Here is a 20,551-nt window from a genome sequence, read left to right as displayed (position 1 = left end):
GTCAGGGGCAACTGTTTTCTGGAACCTGGCTGGCTTCCCCTCCCCCAGCCTAACTGCTCTGCCCTGGTTGCCGGGCACCGTTGACCTCATAGGTGGAACTCTCCACAGGGTTCTGAGTGGTCCGTTGCGGCCACAGGACTCTGGCACTTGGAGACAGAGCTGTGGAGCCCAACGCAGCCATGGAGGGCCCCCTCTTGGCCGCCAGATCCACTTGCCAGCTGGTGTTGGAGCACCTGTGGGGGGCGCTGCAGCTGATTTCTGAAAGCTGGGGACACAGCCCAAGTCTCCCCGTGTTTCCCTTGGCGGTGCTCATATGGACTGTGCTGCTGGTTCTCCTAGTGAAGAGACAACTCACTCGAAGAAGCGCGAAGGCGCTGGGCCACAGGGGCTCTGCCCACCACGAAGTGTGTGGAGTCCGCCCTGAGGAGAGTGGCCCAACCACACAAGCCGAGGCCACCCTCAGTCCGCCCGCGGTGGTGGCCCGTCCTCCCTTGTTACAAGCCCTGTGCTTGTCAGCAATGAACAGAGAGCTGAGCAGGCTGGCGGATACGGACACTGTCAACTTTCTGAGCAAGGAACTGAAGGAACTGAGCCAGCCTCCCGACCTGCCCCAGGTCCCTGGGGAAAAACCCATCCTCAGAACATCGGAGAAGGATGGAGAACAGCTTCTGATGAAAAGAACAAAGGATCAGAGTGAAAACACTCCTTTTCCAGAAGGACCCGAACCGCTCAACCAAGAAGTTTCGAGATGGAGGCAGAAAGGGCAGGAGAAGGAGGGGGAAGAAAGGCTGGAGCCCTCGAAGGCATGCATGGAGCCAGTCCCGAAAGATCAAGCCAGCCAGTCCCCATCCAGGGCCAGACCCAGGCTGCAGGCCGTCCCCCCGCCTGACCTCCCTGCAGAGCACGCCGGTGCCAGGACCCGGGGAGTCCATCCAAAGAGGGGAGCAGGGAATGGCGATCAGCCCACCCATCGGGCAGCAGTGGATCTGAAGGGCGTCCCTGAGGATGCTGGCTGCCCTGGGTCCCCTCCAAGTCCCGAAGGGGAACAGCAACACAGAGCCAGACGACTGTGGGCAGAAAGGCAAGAGATCGTGGAGCTGACACGACAAATCCACAGCCTGCAAACCCAGGAAGCCTTTTTGCAAAAGGAAACTTCACAGCTGGACAAGGAGATTCAGCCGCTGAAGCTGAAACTTCAGAACCCCCTGGATGAACAGGACCAATACATCCTGCAACTTCACCGAAAAGTGTTTCAAGCAGAAACTCAGTGCTTGGAAATGAAGAAGAAACTGGCCAGCGCGTACAGAGAAATGAACTTCACGTGCCAGATTCGCAACCTCTACAAGAAGATGGCCCAAGACCTGGGCAAGGAGCTGGAGACAACCACCTCCCAGTATCGCAAGCTGGTCCTCTTCCATCAGGACAGAGTCGCAAAGAGCTGGGTGGGAGCTGTATCCAGAGAGGGAGTTCCAGGAGCTAAGGAAAGAGAATGATCACTTGAGGCAGATGCTAGCCAGTGTGGAGTCCAGCTGCCGGCCTGTCCTGAGGGACCCTCTTGGTCCTGCTGCTCCGCCCACAGCCCACGCAGGCTGGGAAGTGTCAGGGGGTCCCTGGGGTCATCGGGCCCCCAGGGGGGATGGAAGGCCCACCGTGAGGGTCCCGGGACCCGGAGTTGCCTGCAAGGGTGACGGGGCTCAGGGCAGCTGGGCTCTGAGCAGCCAAAGCCCCGCTCAGCATCTGCGCGGAGCTCCGTGAAGAACGTCTGATGGCTCTCTCTCTAGTGAAACGGCTCCTCTTTCGGAACTGACGCCACAGTGACTCTCCGCAGGATAGCGGTGGAACCCCATCGCGGACTGTGTAACTAGAGCTTCATCCACATTGTCATGAATACATAGCTTCCTCGCTGGACGCTTTAGAACTCTCTGCTGTAGGTATGGTGGTCGGATTTAAATTAATGCCACTGGGACTGAAGACATCCTCTATCGTGGACATGGATAGAGACTTTCAAACAAGACCATTTCTGTGCTCTAGGACTAGGGTTACAGTTCCGCAGAAATAACTCAGTATTTATGTGATTGCCTTCCTCCCCTGGGAGGAGCCGCGCGGGAGTGCACCGCAGGGATCTGCTGGGTTTGGAGACTCCACCCGGGGTCGGGTGCCAGAGAGAGAGGCGCGCGGTCACAGGCCGGGTGAGCACGGAGTGCGGCCGGAGACCGGGGAGCCGGGAGTGACTGGCGGCCTTTCTCTGGGGGCTCACTGAGGAGTGGGGCCCCGAGTTCTCGGCTCCTCCGGGGCGGAGATTGGGAGGCCGCCATTTTCACTCTCCGCCTCCAAAGCTTGCTACCTCTGTTCTAAGTAAAACTCTCAAGTCTGCTTTTCTCTGTGAGCTCCCTCCCTTAAAGGGTTTGTGTACTCCTATTTTCAACTATCTCTTCTATTCAACTGATCAAGTCTATATTCCCAATTTTAATATTTCCTTTCATCCAGTTCATTTCCTGAACATTACCTCAAATCCAATAAGCTTAAAACTGAATTCATCACCTTTTCCAGAAAGCAACTATACCTCCTGACATTCCCATTTGTTAGTGTTATCTGTTTTCCAATTACCCAGGCCTAAAACATCAAGTTTTAATTCCTCTTTCTCCTCTTGTGCTTCCCTAAATCAAGAAGCCAAATCCTACCTGTTCTTTTGCAATAGCAAATAACTATCCATTCTTAACATTCCCAGTGCCCACCCCCAACTCCATTCAGATCCTTATCATTTCACACCTTGAGTTCTGCCTCAGCTTCTTAGGCACTGTCCTTGAATTTACACCTTTCTTCCTCCAATCCATCCTGCTCACCACATTCAGAAGAGTATTCCTAGGGGCACCTGGGTGGCTCAGTTGGTTAAGCATCTGACTCTTGATTTTGGCACAAGTTATGATCTTGGTGGGGAGTCTGCTTCTCTCCCTCTCTTTCCGCCCCCCCCCCACACACACGCGTGCCCGCACTTGTATGCTCTCTCTCTCTAAAATAAATCTTAAAGAAAAAAAGAAAAGTATTCCTAAAATAGTTACTTATTTTTACATTACTTCCAATATCGATAAACTTTTATTAAGGCCAGATTCCTCCACAATCTTGACCCCAGACTATATCTAGCACCACACCCTTAGGAACTATCCTCTCTAGCCAAACTATGTTCTCCTAACCTTCTCAGACTTGCCTTTATTCAAGATGGATCCTCTTGTAGCTTGTTATGAAAATTCCAGTTATGAAAACTTTGTCTTTCAAATAAATGGTGAACACTATGAGGGCCAAATTAATTTCTTATATTCTATATCTTTACCTATAAATGTTACTTAATAGTAAGAGCTCAATAAATATGTGTTTCTAAATATTTTCTCATTGTATTTGATTTAAATATATACATGCTTATTATTTTCCATCAACTAATGTACAAATGCATAAAATTTCATTACAACAGTTTTAATGAGTAACTATCAGTTAGAGAATTTCATATGTCCCCTTTCCTGTTTTACGTTTTTAAATTGTGTTTTATGTCTAAAATATATAAAAATAAATCATGGACTGAAAATTGTTTCTTTCTTTCTTTTTTTTAATAAGCAACAGCAAAAACTCAAAATCATTAGTTCCTTCCAAGATGGCAAAAAGAGAAACACACTTGAACTAGGACTCAGGCAACATCTCTTCTGTATTCCAACTGTCCTGTTAAAACCACTTTGGGGCTCAGTATTTAGTAAAGATTTAATTTATCAATTTCTGACATCTCTCCTTCTCTAAAATGTTGTCAAACATATAGAACAAAGGAAAAGAAAAGACTAAAGATGGATAGATAACTCTTAGGAGAGCTTAGGGTTTCATCTGTTTGCACTCTTATTCACTAAAAACAAAACTACCAAATTGCGGATTTTTCACATATAATAAAATCACAAACACAAGGCTCACTGAATTCATGTGTACAAGCAGACATGCTTATTTGTAGTTAACATCACCTTGCATGCAAAAGCGAAACACAATGGAAATGAATGAAAATTAGTGGGTATGCATGTGCAGATTACATTTTTGAGTGCTTTATGAATCAGCCACAAATGCTCGGAAGTGAGTGTTAGGTGCCATTATGAAGCCAGATGACAAGATTTTTTTTTCCTACCAGTTTTCTCAATTCCCACTTGAATCGGTTTGGCTGGCTCTGTTATGCCTTGGAAATGATGTCAATACAGTTCTGAGACTGATGCTAGGGAGCACAAAACATTATAGGTCCTATATATACAATGGCTTTTTTTTATCTTTCTTTTTCATTTGACAATTGGGTTTTTTGGCTCTATTCTATTTCTTTTTTAAGATTAGATGACCAATGCCTGATAATATTAACCTGCATTTACACTCAATAGGACAACCAATCAAAACTATAAGAATTCAAACATTTATTTTTGCTTTACAGATGCCAAATAACTAGTAAGCCTAAGTTCATAAATTATGTTTCTGATATATAATGTGACTGTAACTCTGAACCTAAACCAATGTAATTTCCAATAAAAATTCCTTCCTAAACCTAATTTCTTACGAAAACAAAATTTTAAATAGCTTTTGATTACCTTGAAGTTGGATATAGAAGCATTTTTTTTTGCACTTTTAAGAGTATGATTGACCCATTTAATAATAATTTCATCATTTACTTTTTCACCCTCTCCAAGATCTGATAACACATTCAATGTGTACCTGTAACAGAAAAGATGTATATTTGAGAGTGAAAGGGGAGAGAGAAGGGGTGAAATTTGCTTTCACATCATTTATATCAATATTTAGATAAGTATTTAAATATTTTGGCTCTAATAAATATTTCTAATGTTAGGTATTTGAACTTAGTCACATTCCAAAGTTGCAAAGCTCAGTTATCAAAAACAAAAACTACTATATGGTATTTTATAAAAACAACTCCTTACAAAGCAGTTTTTAAGAGGCATTAATAAAAGTGATTATTTCCAGAAACTGACCCACTTTTAAACAAAATATATTATCAATGGTAAATCATTTAAAAATACATTTTACATTGTATATCTCTTCTGTTTGTTATTCTCAAAAAGAGCTAAAATTTTAGCTCATACGACTTGCTGAAGGAAGCAGTATTGCTATAAACATATTAGCCTTTACCTTCTCATCAGCTGCCATACCAATGCCAGAGTAAGTGTTGGATTCCCTTCATTTAGGTCCTGCCCAGCAATGCCAACCAAGGAGAATTTAGCTTTATTCTTCCCAAGTTCCACTGCATAGTTACAGTTTTCAATCTATGAAAAATAAGTAAAAGTTTTGGTATAAAAACATGTTTTTAAAAATATATCTCTTGAGTACACCAGCTTTGTTCAGTCATTTGAAAAACAATTGAGGATACTTCAATTTAGATGACAGAATATCATTTCATAATTAACACTGAAATTAAGGAAATAATAATTATTCCCATTTTATAGCTGAAGATATCAAAGCACTGAAGGGTTAACCTCGATAGAGAAACAACTAGCTAGAAAGTTTTAAGATCTTACCCTAAAAGTCTTGACTGTCCAAGATTACATAGTTTATTAGTGGCAAATCTGTGACTAAAAACCTAGGTTTCCTGCATTCCATTAATAGAGTTAAAAAATACTCTTTTGTCTAAATTTAAAACTAAGGAATAAAGAAGTTGTTTCATTAAGAATCTAAAACCTCAGGGTGCCTGCGTGGCTCAGTCGCTAAGCGTCTGCCTTCGGCTCAGGTCATGATCCCAGGATCCTGGGACCGAGCCCTGTTCGGCGGGAAGCCTGCTTCTCCCTCTCCCACTCCTGCTTGTGTTCCTGCTCTCGCTGTCTCTCTATCAAATAAATAAATTAAAAATCTTTAAAAAAAAAAAAAAAAGAATCTAAAACTTCATCTCCCATTTCTTCATCCAGATATTACTCATCTTCCAAAATTTAGCTTTTAGCTCACGTTCTTGAACAAAGGCTTATTAACCTTAACTATACCAGCTGATAACAATCTATCCCTTAATGAACTTCCAATAATGCTTATTTTGTATTGCTTATGCACCATCTTCTACTTAGCAATTTATGTTCTTTCTTTTGTCAACCACAGGACAGGCTCCTTTAAAAAAAAAAAAAAGATTGTATTTATTTATTTGTCAGAGACAGAGAGAGAAGGAGCACAAGGACAAGCAGGGAGAATGGCAGGCAGAGGGAGAAGCAGGCCCCCTGTTCAGCAAGGAGCCAGATGCGGGATTCAATCCCAGGACCCTGGGATCATGACCGGAGCCTTAGGCAGATGCTTAACTGACTGAGCCACGCAGACATCTTTGGACAGGCTCCTTTTAAAGGGCAAAAATTATAACATGTACAAGTCTATATCATACTCTTCTCCATCCCCAGCCCAGAACCCATCACTGTGCCCTGCCTACAGTAAAAATCTGAGGAATGACCACCAAGTAAATTTACCTACCTAACTACTTCTTTCCAGTGTTATAAGTCCAGTTAAGTTCTTTCTCTAGTAACTTTTTTGTCTACCTGGCCGCTATAGATGTTTATTATCTCCAGTCTTCTTATCTCAGGGTTGTGTGTGTGTGTGTGTGTGTGTGTGTATAAATTCTTAGGTATTAGAATCCTTTTCTCCAGTGAAATTGTAAGCTCTCATAATCTTATAATACCACAAGTAGTAAAAAGTGCTTACTAAATACTTTTTGGAAAAAACATTTAATTAAGAAAAATGATGTAACTGGTTTCTTCTGATTTTCTTTCCCAAGTTAGTTAAGACCTCATTAGAAAACAATTCAATGTGAGATACACAGATACATTTCTCTTCCTAAGAAAGTATTTCTAGGAAAGGTGAGAAAGGGACCACACAATAGAATTTGCACAAATAAATAGGTGTTGTTCTTTAAAAAAGAAAAACCAAATTCCCAAAGATCAGTTTGTTACAAATAAAAATGCATAAAGATCCTTTGATTCTGCTGTAGCATCTGCCTGGTTCTCTCAATAAGTTTCATAAAATCTTTGATAGGTATGCATTTTTTTAAAACATAAGGAGATAATATTTTAAAATTCTTTTTCCTGGTAATCATATTATACTATAGATTTAGACTGCCTAATAAAAATATATGCTATAGAAATGCACAGAATTGAAAAACAACCAGATACCTAATTTATAGAAAATAGCATCAGAGTTCTGATTATGTCACAGTGTGAACAGGAGAGAGAAAAACCAGCATATTTTCCACTGACACCTGTTTCAATGGGAGAATTTTCTAGCAAATGTAATAATAATCACTTTTGTGCAAAATGTGTTTCAATGAAGGGCCATCTATTTTACAGTTAGATAAAAATTCCTAAGAGTAATGATAGTGAGAAGGGCGCTCAGGGTTACTAGAGGTCAAAGATGTTGATATGACCAGCAACAAAAGGGTACCTGGAAATGGATGCTAACATAAGGAAATAGATGTGTTCTGTTTTTTTGGCAACAGTTGATTCCAAATTTGGCAAAACTTCTAAGATCTGGAGAGGTACCAAACTAGAGAAAGAATAAGAAATTCAGCTCTAGAGATAAGCCATGTTTATGGTACTACTTAACACTCTAAAAATGGATCTGCTCTCTGAGGATGTAAATATAGAAAGTTAAGAGCAGTGGGCCAAGAACTGAGCCTTGGAAATTTCTAGAGGTGTCAGGCTAAAAAACAAAGAATAGGTAAGAATAAAGGTAAGAACAAAGCAAGCAAGAAAAAAAATTGGAGAATGCAGTTTCATATAGTTAATGGGAGAAATGATTATCAAGCACTTCAAATGCTTTGGAAAAAGTGAAGCTTAGATCATTTGGAAAATGAGAAAAATAACATAAAAGGATACAGGGTTCCAAGTGAGAAGAATTACTGAAGAAATAATGAAGAAAGACTATTTAAGTGGTGCAACTTTATGAACTTCACAAATGAAGCAAAGTGATGTCTGCTGATGAATGCCCAAAGTCTTTAAAATAAGCCTCTATGATACTTTGTCATGAAAGTACTGTTTCATTTTTTAAACATCTTGAATTTATTACAGGCCTTATGCTTCATTCTTTTTTTTTTTTGAGTTTTTTTTTTATTCTTATGTTAATCCCCATACATTACATCATTAGTTTTAGATGAAGTGTTCCATGATTCATTGTTTGTGCATAACACCCAGTGCTCCATGCAGAATGTGCCCTCCTCAATACCCACCACCAGGCTAACCCATCCTCCCACCCCCCTCCCCTCTAGAACCCTGTTTGTTTTTCAGAGTCCATCGTCTCTCATGGTTCGTCCACCCCTCTGATTTCCCCCGCTTCATTCTTCCCCTCCCACTACCTTCTTCTTCTTCTTTTTTTTCTTAACATATATTGCATTATGTTTCAGAGGTACAGATCTGAGATTCAACAGTCTTGCACAATTCACAGCGCTTACCATAGCACATACCCTCCCCAGTGTCTATCACCCAGTCACCCCATCCCTCCCACCCAACCCCCCACTCCAGCAACCCTGTTTGTTTCCTGCAATTAAGAATTCCTCATATCAGTGAGGTCATATGATACATGTCTTTCTCTGTTTGACTTATTTCACTCAACATAATACCCTCCAGTTCCATCCACGTCGTTGCAAATGGCAAGATCTCATTCCTTTTGATGGCTGCGTAATATTCCATTGTATATATATATACCACATCTTCTTTATCCAGTCATCTGTCGATGGACATCTTGGCTCTTTCCACAGTTTGGCTATTGTGGACATTGCTGCTATAAACATCGGGGTGCACGTACCCCTTCGGATCCCTACTTTTGTATCTTTGGGGTAAATACCCAGTAGTGCAATTGCTGGATCATATGGTAGCTCTATTTTCTATAAACAGCTGGTATTTGTTGAAAGGAAGCATTTTACGTATGATTCACTTGTGACATCTCATAATTAAAATTCCAGATAAAATGAGTGGTTTAATTTTTGTTTTCCTGTTACATTTTGCATCTGCTTACTCCTAAAGGAACTAGAAAAAGAACAAAGCCCATAGTAGAAGGAAGGAAAATAAGATGAAAGCAGAAATAAATGAAATAACGACTTAAAAAAAATAGAAAAGATTAAAGAAACCAAGGGTCAGTCTTTGAAAAGATAAAATTGATAAACTTTTATCCAGACTCATCAAAAAAAGAGGACTCAAATAAAATCAGAAATGAAAGAGAAGTAATAACTGACACCACAGAGAGACAAAGGATTATAAGAGACTACTACGTAAATTATATGCCAACAAATTATACAACCTAGAAAAAATGGATAAATTCCTAGAAATATACAATCTTCTAAAACTGAATTGGAAAAAAATCTAACAGACCAGTAAGTAGTAATTAAATTGAATCATTAATCAAAAATCCCCCAGCACTTGAAGTAATGAGCACTAGGTGTTGTACGCAACTGATGAATCACTAAATTCTAATAATACAGTATATGTTAATTAAACTGAATTTAAATTAAAAAAAAATTTTAAATCCCCCAACAAAAGTCCAGGACCAGATGGATTCACAGGTGAATTTTACCAAAGATTTAAAGAAAAAAGAAGGGAGGAAGGAAGGAAGAGAAAAAGGAAGGAAGGAAGAAAAGAGTTAATACCTTATTCTTCTCAAACTATTCCAAAAAATAGAAAAAGACAAGAACAAGTTTTGGTAAGGGTGTGGAGAAAAAGGAATGCTTGTGCACTGTTGGTGGGAATGTAAATTGGTGCAGCCACTGTGGAAAACAGTATGGAGGTTCTTCAAAATATTAAAAATAGAAACACTATACAATCCAGTAATTCCAGTACTGGTATTTACCCAAAGAAAATGGAAACACCAATTCAAAAAGATCCATGCACTCCTATGTTTATTGCAACATTATTTACAATAGCCAAGAAACAGAAGCAACCCAGTGTCCATTGATAGATGAATGGATAAAGATGTGTGATATGTATGTATACACACACACACACACACACACATACACAGACACACACACTGGAATATTACTCAGCCATAAAAAAAGAATGAAATCTTGCCATTTGTGACAATATGGATGGATCCAGAGGGTATTATGCTAAGTGAAATAAATCAGCCTGAAAAGACAAATACCCTATGATTTCACATATATGTGGAATTTAGGAAAAAAATGAGCAAAAAAAAAAAAAAAACCAGAAACAGACCCATACAGAGAACTGGTGGTTGCAGAGGGGAGGAGGGGGGAATGGATAAAATGGATTAAAGAGAGTGGGAGGTACAGGCTTCCAGTTATGGAATCATCATCATTCATTTGCCAGATAGTCTCCCATTGACTGTAATCAAATCACTGCCCTGCTCAAAAATGTTTGTCTTCCCATTACTTCTAGTTTAAAATGCAAGCTCTTTAATCTGACAGTCAAGGTTCTCAACATTTGGCTCCACTTGAAATTTTTAGGGTCTTCTTACCTATTGGAATCCTCTGCTATAGCCAACATATTCCCTCCAATTCCCAGAAATGCATTTTATTTATTTTTATTTTTATTTTTTTTAAAGATTTTATTTATTTATTTGACAGAGACAGAGACAGCGAGAGCAGGAACACAAGCAGGGGGAGTGGGAGAGGGAGAAGCAGGCTTCCCTTGGAGCAGGGAGCCCGATGTGGGACTCGATCCCAGGACTCTGGGATCATGACCTGAGCCGAAGGCAGACGCTTAACGACTGAGCCACCCAGGCGCCCCCCAGAAATGCATTTTATATTTTCCCATCACTATCCCTTTTCCTGATCCTTAGCCCCCTCTCCACCCTCCTTTCTCAAACTCTAACTCAAATACCGTCTCCTACATGAAGCATCTCATGGTAAGTGCAGCCTGTGGCCTTTTCTTCCTTAGAACTTATAATATTAACTTCTATAGGGGTGCATGGGTGGCTCAGTCAGTTAAGCGTCTGCCTTCATCTCAGGTCATGATCCCAGGGTCCTGGGATCGAGGCCCACATCGGGATCCCTGCTCAGCAGGGAACCTGCTTCTCCCTCTCTCTCTCTGCCTGCCGCTCCCCCTGCTTGTGCTCTCTCTCTGTCAAATAAATGAATAAAATCTTTAAAAAATATATTCACTTCTATATATGTTGCACTACATTAGTTTGTACACTATCTCTAATTTTTTTAGGCTTCTTGAGGACCAACTCCATGCCTTGTATTATTTTATATCTTGAATTGCACTGTACCGGTAGTAGGTAATCAGTAAATATCTGTCAAAAGGTACTAACAAATAACCAGTAAAGATTTGGCAAGTTCTGGGGATTATAATATAGGAAAGCATTTATGATGCACCTCAAAGAAAATTAAGTACTACAACTTGTTAAAGACAAAAACAGTTACATAAAGTGTCTGACTGAGCGAACGGTCTTCATCTTTCCAAACATTTATTAAAATACATTTATAAAAGGACTATTAAGCTTAACACATTTTGGGTTAAATCAGAATCATGGTAACAGGGGCGCCTGGGTGACTCAGTCATTAAGCGTCTGTCTTCGGCTCAGGTCATGGTCCCAGGGTCCTAGGATCGAGCCCCACATCGGGCTCCCTGCTCGGCGGGAAGCCTGCTTCTCCCTCTCCCACTCCCCTGCTTGTGTTCCCTCTGTCACTGTGTCTCTCTGTCAAATAAATAAATAAAATTAAAAAAAAAAAAAGAATCATGGGAACAGACCACACGTTACTAAGCTTTATGAAACTCCAAATCCTTTGTTTCATATTAGAACAATAACAACATATCCTTGGTGATTATCTCATTCACCTTCTTCATGTTCCCTCCAAGAGCAGGATAAGGAGGTTTGTTGACCTGGCTCCAGTTGACTGGCACGCGGATCATCTCATAGAGCTGAAAGACCACTAAAGCATCTGCAAGGTCACTAAAACAAGAGGAAAAGATGATGAAGGAGGAGGAAATTTTATTAAGCACAATGGACATAGGCTTAAGTCTTCAAAAACACAACAGGGTCATTTAATGCTTAAAAAAATGACATGACAAGGGCAGCTGGGTGGCTCAGTCAGTTAAGTGACCAACTCGTGATTTAAGCTCAGGTCATAATCTCATGGGTCATGAGATCAAGCCCTCTGTCTGACTCCATTTTCAGCAGGGAATCTGCTTGAGCTTCTCTCCCTCTGCCCCTCCCCCCACTCGCTCGTGCACTCTGAAATAAATAAAGCTTAAAAAAACGACAAGATGTATCATTTGACTCAGAACTTCTTTTTTTTTCTTTTCTCAAATTATTATTTAAATTCTAGTTAGGTAACATACAGTGTAATATTGGTCTCAGGAGCAGAATTCAGTGGTCGACCCGGAATCTGTCCAAAACTTTTTTATAAATGTTTCCAAAGACATAAGTAAAAAGACATTCATCGCCACATTATTCATAAATTTGGAAGCAACTTAAATGCCTGGCAGTAGGGGGCTGTTGAATAAACCATCCATACCATGGACTCCTGGTCCACCATAAGAAATAAGGTAGATCTCTATGTACTGACATGAAAAGCCTTACAAGATATATTATGTTTAAAAAAGCAAGTGGCAGAACACTGCATACAGTTCACCATGTATAAAATTTATTTTCAAAATTGAGAGTATTTAAATACCTATATGCACTATGGACTGTTAATAGCAATACCTCTGGGCAGGAAAAAAGGTATATGGGAGATGTAAGAGAAGTATTATCATGTTTTAATTCATTCTACTTACTTACATACTTCCTGAAATTTGTGCAGTGAGAATAAGTTCATGTATTGCTTACATATTATGATTTTTTAAACCTTTAAAAATATACAAAAATCACAATAGCTACAAAGTAGGCAGCTGTTCATGTTAAATAATGAGGGTTAAGAGGAAGGAATTTATGAGCAAGTAGGCGTTACTGAAGTAAGAAAAGTACTACTTTGGATTCAGAAAAACATATTCTTCTGAGATGCTCAAAGTATATCCCTTGAGTCTGTTTTCAATTTTGTATGCTAAGGACATAAAGCAACATCAATTGATTTTTAAAATTGCTGGCTCTGTGATGTATTATATGGTTTTTCTCTTTCAATAGCTTGTTCACAGAGTTGTTTTGCTAAGATTCATATGAAAGTTACTTTGCAACTCTGGATACACACCCTATGGCAGTGAAGGGGATTGGGCCCTGTGCTGAGTGATGGAAAGATAAAATCTATTATGAAGGCAATTAAGAGCTGACCAGGTTATCTATAAAAACACATGGAGAATTTTATATAAAAAAATTACTAAAGGATTTGTATTGGTTCTGAATTTTTCTTTTTTACTTTAGGTGAATTCATTCTTATTTCTATTTAGAAGGTATTATTATTCATGTTTTGCAAATAGGGAAACTGAAGCCCAGAGAGTTGAAATGATTTCCAGAGAATTCAAGATGTATTCCTGAACCAACCTGTCATCGAAAAATTCTAGGACTAACAGTTCTTCAAATATATTTAATAACTTGTGTAGGGGAGAGAATTTTCATTTAAAATCAATCTAAATTATGCTAATGCTTTGGTTTGCTTTAGATTTGGTGTACTGCAGGAGAGGAGTTAAAATAACTTAGGGTTTAGGAATATGATCCAGACACAAATTCATGGACACATGGTTCTGGTGCCAACTAGACCTCTGGCTACTGTTTTTCTATATATGATAGTTCTCTTGAGGGTTATGTTACTTTTGAGAATTTTCTGAATTCCCTTTTCCAAAATAAAACTACATATGCCTAGAAGTCTTATGCTAGCACTTCAGGACTTTGACTAAAAAATGTGGTCAATTCTCTCCTCCACTGTCAACCATAGAGAACTCTAGTGATCGTGACATTTATGAAAAAGTTACCATGAGTCTCACTCAACAAATCTTAGTCCCCTAGTATTAAATTTACTTTGTAATTTAAAAAGAAGTTTACTTTAAAATTTACATGCTCATTGTAAAAAAAAAAAAAAAAGCATAGTTAAGTCACTAAGATTAAAAATAAGTCTTCTCACGACTCTCCATCCTACAACCCAGGATGCATACAGTTTGGTATTCATCCCTCTGGGGTTTTAAAAAATTCATATACAAATGTGTATACACACAATTTTTCTGCAAGAAAGCAGTTTAATCCAACATTTTTATGCTATAAATGCTCGTATTAAGAAAAGTTCAAATAAACAACTTACAGTGACACTACAAAGAACTAGAAAAAGAAGAAACTTATCTGAAATTTAGTAGAGGAAAGAAATAATAAAGAAAAATCAGAAATAAGTAAGAGGCCAGAATAAACAATAACTTAACACTGAAAGTAATGACCAGTTTAAAAAAAAATGGCAATGCTTTGTATATACTCAATTTTAAAATAAAAATGGAATCATACTAGACCTATTATTTTCTTCTTTTTTTAAAAAAATTTATTTATTTATTTTAGAGAGGCAGAGAGGGGATGGGGGTGGCAGAGGGAGAGAGAATCTTAAGCAGACTCCCTGCTGAGTGTAGAGCCCCACACAGGGCTCGATCTCACAACCTCGAGATCACGACTCTGAGATCAGTCGTTAAGCATCTGCCTTCGGCTCAGGTCGTGATCCCAGGGTCCTGGGATCGAGCCCCGCATTGGGCTCCCCGCTCAGCGGGAAGCCTGCTTCTCCCTCTCCCACTCCCCCTGCTTGTGTTCCCTCTCTCGCTGTGTCTCTCTGTCAAATAAATAAAATCTTAAAAAAAAAAAAGATACTCTGATATAAAAATAAATAAATAAATAAAGTGACAACACATTATCAACATTGATAGGACTAAGAAAATATTTTACTGAACATTTTCTGTGCTGTCTGGTAGTGATAACAATGTTGTCTTTCTAGGTTTGTGTAAGAAGAAACCTTCCTTCTCTTTATTATAGGATCTACCAGGCTGCATTTATTATGTATGTATGTATGTATGTATGTATGTATGTATGTATGTATGTATGTTATGTTATGTTATGTTAGTCACCATACAATACATCATTGGTTTTTGATGTGGTGATCCACAATCCATTGTTTTCGTATAACACCCAGTGCTCCATGCAGTATGTGCCCTCCTTAATACCCATCACTGGGCTAAACAATCCCCCCTCCCCTCTCCCCTCTAAAACCCTGTTTGTTTCTCAGAGTCCATAGTCTCTCATGGTTCATCTCTCCCTCCAATTCCCCCCCCCCATTTTTCCCTTCCTTCTCCTTATGTCCTCCATGTTATTCCTTATGTTCCACAAATAAGTGGAAACCATATGATAATTGACTTTCTCTGCTTGACTTATTGCACTTAGCATAATCTCCTCCAGTCTCATCCATGTTGATGTAAAAGTTGGGTATTCATCTTTTCTGATGGCTGAGTAATATTCCATTGTATATATGGACCACATCTTTATCCATTCATCTGTTGAAGGGCATCTTGGCTCTTTCCACAGTTTGGCTATTGTGGACATTGCTGCTATGAACATTGGGGTGCATATGGCCCTTCTTTTCACTACATCTGTGTCTTTGGGGTAAATACCCAGTAGTGCAATTGCTGGGTCATAGGGTAGCTCTATTTTTAAATTTTCGAGGAACCTCCACACTGTTTTCCAAAGTGGCTGTACCAACTTGCATTCCCACCAACAATGTAAGAGGGTTCCCCTTTCTCCACAACCTCTCCAACATTTGTTGTGTCTTTCCCTGACCATTTTTACCAGCCTGCATTTAAAAATGGAAAAGAACTCAACTTTTCCTAATTGTATATTAATATACACACCAAGGAAACTCCTTAATGAACAATAACTAAATTATTATTTATTTAATTTTTTAAAAAAGATTTTATTTACTTATTTGACAGAGAGAGAGAGACAGCGAGAGAGGGAACACAAGCAGGGGGAGTAGGAGAGGGAGAAGCAGGCTTCCCGCCGAGCAGGGAGCCCGATGTGGGGCTTGATCCCAGGACCCCGGGACCACGACCTGAGCCGAAGGCAGATGCCCAATGACTGAGCCACCTAGGCTCCCCCTAAATTATTATTTAAATATGAACTTAAGTCCAATGCCACAAAAGACCAATTCACTGGCCAATTGAGGATTTATGATACAGTAATTTCTGCTTCTTGGTGTATATACAAAATTTTGTTTAAAATCTAAAACCAGAGTACCTGGGTGGCTCAGTCGGTTAAGCGTTTGCCTTCGGCTCAGGTCATGATCCCAAGGGCCTGGGATCGAGTCCCTTGTTGGGCTCCCTGCTCTTCAGGGAGTTTGCTTCTCCCTCTGCCCCCCCCCCCATTTGTGTTTTTTCTCTCTCTCTCTCAAATAAATAAAATCTTTAAAAAGATTAAAAAAATAAAATCTAAAACGAGTACTACCTTATGGTAACTGGCTTTGATGTGATGGACTGATATTTGATGAACTCTAAAAGTGTGTAAATTCCAGCTAGATGACAGAGATATATATCATTTAGACTGGAACTCTCATTATAGTAGCAAGGCAGTAAAGGAATCAAATCCTAGGGATGAGGAGGGAGGGGGTGAGGAGGGATAAGATCTTTATAGAATAATGTGAAAGAATGTCTATAATATATATTTAAGAGAAAACAATAATACATCAGGGGTACCTGGGTGGCACAGTCGGTTAAGCGCCCGACTCTTGGTTTTAGCCACCCAGGCGCCCCTGTGTTGTCATTTTAAACAAGAAAGAATAAGATAAATCACAATTACTCAGGGAAAGCAAGTTATTTCTACAAATTAGAAACAAATATCTGCAACATATAACGGGAAAATCGAGGCAGATTTTGGCAAAAAAAGAAAGTGTGAATTATAATTTAAAATATTGATATAGGGGCGCCTGGGTGGCTCAGTCGTTAAGCGTCTGCCTTCGGCTCAGGTCACGATCCCAGGGTCCTGGGATCGAGCCCCGCATCGGGCTCCCTGCTCAGCGGGGAGCCTGCTTCTCCCTCTCCCACTCCCCCTGCTTGTGTTCCCTCTCTTGCTGTCTCTCTCTCTAATAAATAAATTCTTTAAAAAATAAATAAATAAAATATTGATATAATGATAAGAACAATTTATAAAATATTACTATTCTAATCTGTTACAGTTGAAATATTTTATTTTTCTGATCAATAATTATAAAAGAGTAAGATGAATTATCTTTACCAAACTGGTTGTTTATAACGATTATCATATTCTGATCTTTTTAAATAATACTTTACTTTTCTTTAAAAATCCATTGTATTGCCAATCTCCAGCATTCTGAAATTCTAAATGTTGGTTACAATTCTTGTGATTTTTAGAAAAGGTACTAATGTAAACATACCTATGGTTTGAAACTAGAAAAGTTGGATTTTGGCCATAAAACTAAAACACAATAAAATATTTACCTGTACAAATGATTAATGTATGGGTTGACTCCCAAGGAATTCATCCAGTTCCGAAATGTTCTCTCCTCCTTGCTCTCTCCTAGAGTAGACACAAGTTCATACTGATGATTCAGGACAAAAGGCATCAAGAAATATGTTTTTAACCATCCTGGCAGGTGCAAACCAGCCATACATACTTTGCTGTGGTTTCTGCGATACTACAATCTTTTGGGGAAAAGTAAGTCTTACTGTCAAAGTCCCTTCCTGCCCCCTCTGCCCCTCTGTCTAGAAGGCCTCCATTTGCTCTAAATTTCTCTCTCTAGAGTCCTTTCTTTGATGTCTGTGAACTACTGAGTCATAGGTTTCTCTGTCCAGAAAGTGACAAAGAAACTTATATGGTCATATCTGTAGTTATGATTACATGCAAAAGGGACTGGCTAAAAATTAATGAAACAAAATCTTTTAGCAGTCAGGGTAACATTAGCACAGTAAACACAAAAGAAAAGCTGCGCTTTTCCCAATGCAGTGTTTCTAAATTTGTACAGATTTTGGTTTTACACAGGGAAGTTTCTGGGCACACAAACTTACATTTTAATTACACCAAACAGCAATAAAGGGGAGAGGGGGATTACAGGTAATATAAAAATAAGCAATGAAGGGACAGAACTATTTTACAGGCTTCCTGAGTTATTTTAGGTTGTCACTACTGAAAATACATGAGGGACACAGCCCCCACACAGGGTGCTAAGAGAAAGACATCTTATCCTAGTCAGTCCCTAGACCTCAGAGATCACCTCAGTAAGAAACTCCTTGCAGGCACTTTTAACCTGTGATTACCTAGCCTCCCTGAGCATTCCCTTCATAGCATCTATAAGAAAACATGGGCTATCATGTACCACAAAGTAGGCAGAGAGCGAGAGGGACTCCTTGCCATGTCTGCTTCTAGTCATCTCCCAGACTGCAAATAATCCTAAGTGACTATCTGTAGTATTATTTGTTTTCAGCAAAGGTAGAGGGCAATGGAATATCCTAACCTACATCTCATCACCAGACTCGTGAAAAACTGAAACATTTACGCCTCTCATCACTTCTAAACTGCAGGCAAGTTCAGGTCACTCTCTAGACTTTGACTCATGTGGGATTCCCAGAACAATGAATCATCTAAATCTATAACCATCTGGGCCCCAGGAACCCATTTCTATAGAGCCATCCCTGCAATCATCTTCAGAATAAGTGCCACAGGTAATATAACCTTGCACACCTTGCACATTTTAGTAAAATCTAAAGGATTCTGTTACTTTGTGCAGCTGTTCGGGAAATAATCTGTCCACTATATTTTCATTTGATTTTCTATGCTAATACCTAATGGCATTCCCAGAATCTACTTTAATTCTTGCTCTATTAAATTGTGTAGCCATATAATTTCTTAAATTGCGTTCCCTCTGGCCTGCATAAAAGGTAACTGACCAGGCTGTTGTATCTGCCACTATCACTTTATGATAAATAACCTATTTGAAAACCCTTTAAAAAAGAACCAAGTTAAACTAAATATTCCTAGGAACCATGCTTCCTTGTTTGTAGGAGTTATTAAACAAATATAAATTAAATATCTGAATTTTCCCCAAAGCGACATAAATATAAGCATTCTATCATCAACAATTTGATGCATGTGACTTGGGTTTACCTTTTAGCTGTTTCTATATTAAAATCTGTAATAGATTTTTCACTAGTAATTAGAGAAATTTTACATTATTTCCTTCTGGGAAAATCCAAATTATGTTTTAAAATTACAAACATTGATAGTATAACAATAGTTTAATCTTTAACTGAAATAATATCCAAATTCTGCTGAACCTGATGATACAGCAAATAATACTTAAAAAGATACTAGTATTTTGACTGAGTTCCGAAACTGTTATAAGCTTCAGGGGTTCATATTTCTTCCCATTGTTCTCAACTGATTATATTGTTATTATTTTCATTTTTGATGCCTGGAAAGTAAAATAGATTATGTAAGTGAGCATTTATTTATCTAATGCCATTTCAAATTGTCTTGGTAAATAAATGCTCAAAGCCAGAAGCACTACGCATTTGTGCAAGAGCCATGGTAAAGCATTACAAAAACATATGTATTCCAGATTGTAAATGTTGTCTGTATTGCAGACAACTAAAGCAATCTTAGAAGTTAAATGTTCATTGCTGATATAAAAGATAGAAAAAACTACAAAACATTTCATTTTCAGGGCCAAACTGATACCTGCAATTGACAAAAGTTTCAGAAAAAAATAACAAATATACTACAAGTAGACTACTAAGAGGAAAGAAAAGGAACTAACATATATTTAACACTCACTAAATGTGCGAAGTGATGTTTTCCTCTTTCCAACCTATTACTGAACACCTACTGTATGCTAAACTCTTTCATTCGTGAAAGGTCATTTTAACTTGCTCTGTAATTCTTCAAAATTAGTATTATTAATCTTGGCTTATAGATGAGAAAACCAAAGCTCATGGAAGTCACTCAGATACTAAATGGTGGACCCATAATTTGAACAAAGTGTAATACCATGGACTATATATTTTCTATCACCACAAATGAATTCTGAGATGGCCTCTCTATACATAGCCCACATATTTGGCTCAATTTAATATGAAGGTTTTTTTTATTTAGTTGGGCTTTTAATTTTCTCTAATTCCATTCAGATAAAATTCTTTGCCAGTGAGAACACCAATGTGGGATGTGATAAGGTCAAGCTTCAAATTTCGTAAGGATCTATAAAACCAAATTTACAGAGGAGAAATTCCAATGACAGTTGAAGTCAAATACCTTTTTGGCAGACGTATCAGGATATACATATGTTCTAAATAAAGATGATTGATAAATATTTCCCATAGTATCTTCTTATATAGAGTAAATACTAATGGAAATGCTTAGCAATCCTATTCACACTGAAAAATTCCAAACGCATGCTCAACACTAGCAAAAGAATTCAAACATGACAAAAGAGCGAGCAAGTTGGAAAAGATACCTAGCAAGAACTCAGTGACTATAAAAAGCAGATCATTTTTAATATGCCACTCTAAACAATGCCTTCTATTGTAAGATACAGAGGGATTTTGAAATTTTCCAGACTGATGAAAACTTAGCAGTCTTCTATTTTAATTTTTTTAAAGTTCTAATCCCTCACCCTCAATTTCTCTGCTGAAAAATCTACACTTTTATC

General features: G+C 38.8%; 1 protein-coding gene across 1 annotated transcript in view; it reads right to left on the bottom strand.

The window, feature by feature from the left end:
- PLS1 (plastin 1) overlaps positions 1-20,551 on the bottom strand; it is a 102,255-nt gene that overhangs the window by 7,779 nt on the left and 73,925 nt on the right. The window contains exons 11-14 of the mRNA XM_034996270.1: positions 17,349-17,427; positions 11,778-11,892; positions 5,155-5,288; positions 4,599-4,722 (exon numbers count right to left, since the gene is read on the bottom strand). Of these exons, the coding sequence (XP_034852161.1) occupies positions 4,599-4,722; positions 5,155-5,288; positions 11,778-11,892; positions 17,349-17,427 (452 nt within the window). The remainder of the gene's footprint in view (positions 1-4,598; positions 4,723-5,154; positions 5,289-11,777; positions 11,893-17,348; positions 17,428-20,551) is intronic.

Source organism: Mirounga leonina, unplaced genomic scaffold (assembly GCF_011800145.1).
Source record: "Mirounga leonina isolate KUSES-001 unplaced genomic scaffold, KU_Mleo_1.0 Mir_115, whole genome shotgun sequence".
Taxonomy (NCBI): domain Eukaryota; kingdom Metazoa; phylum Chordata; class Mammalia; order Carnivora; family Phocidae; genus Mirounga; species Mirounga leonina.
This window is presented reverse-complemented; position numbering and strand designations above follow the sequence as displayed.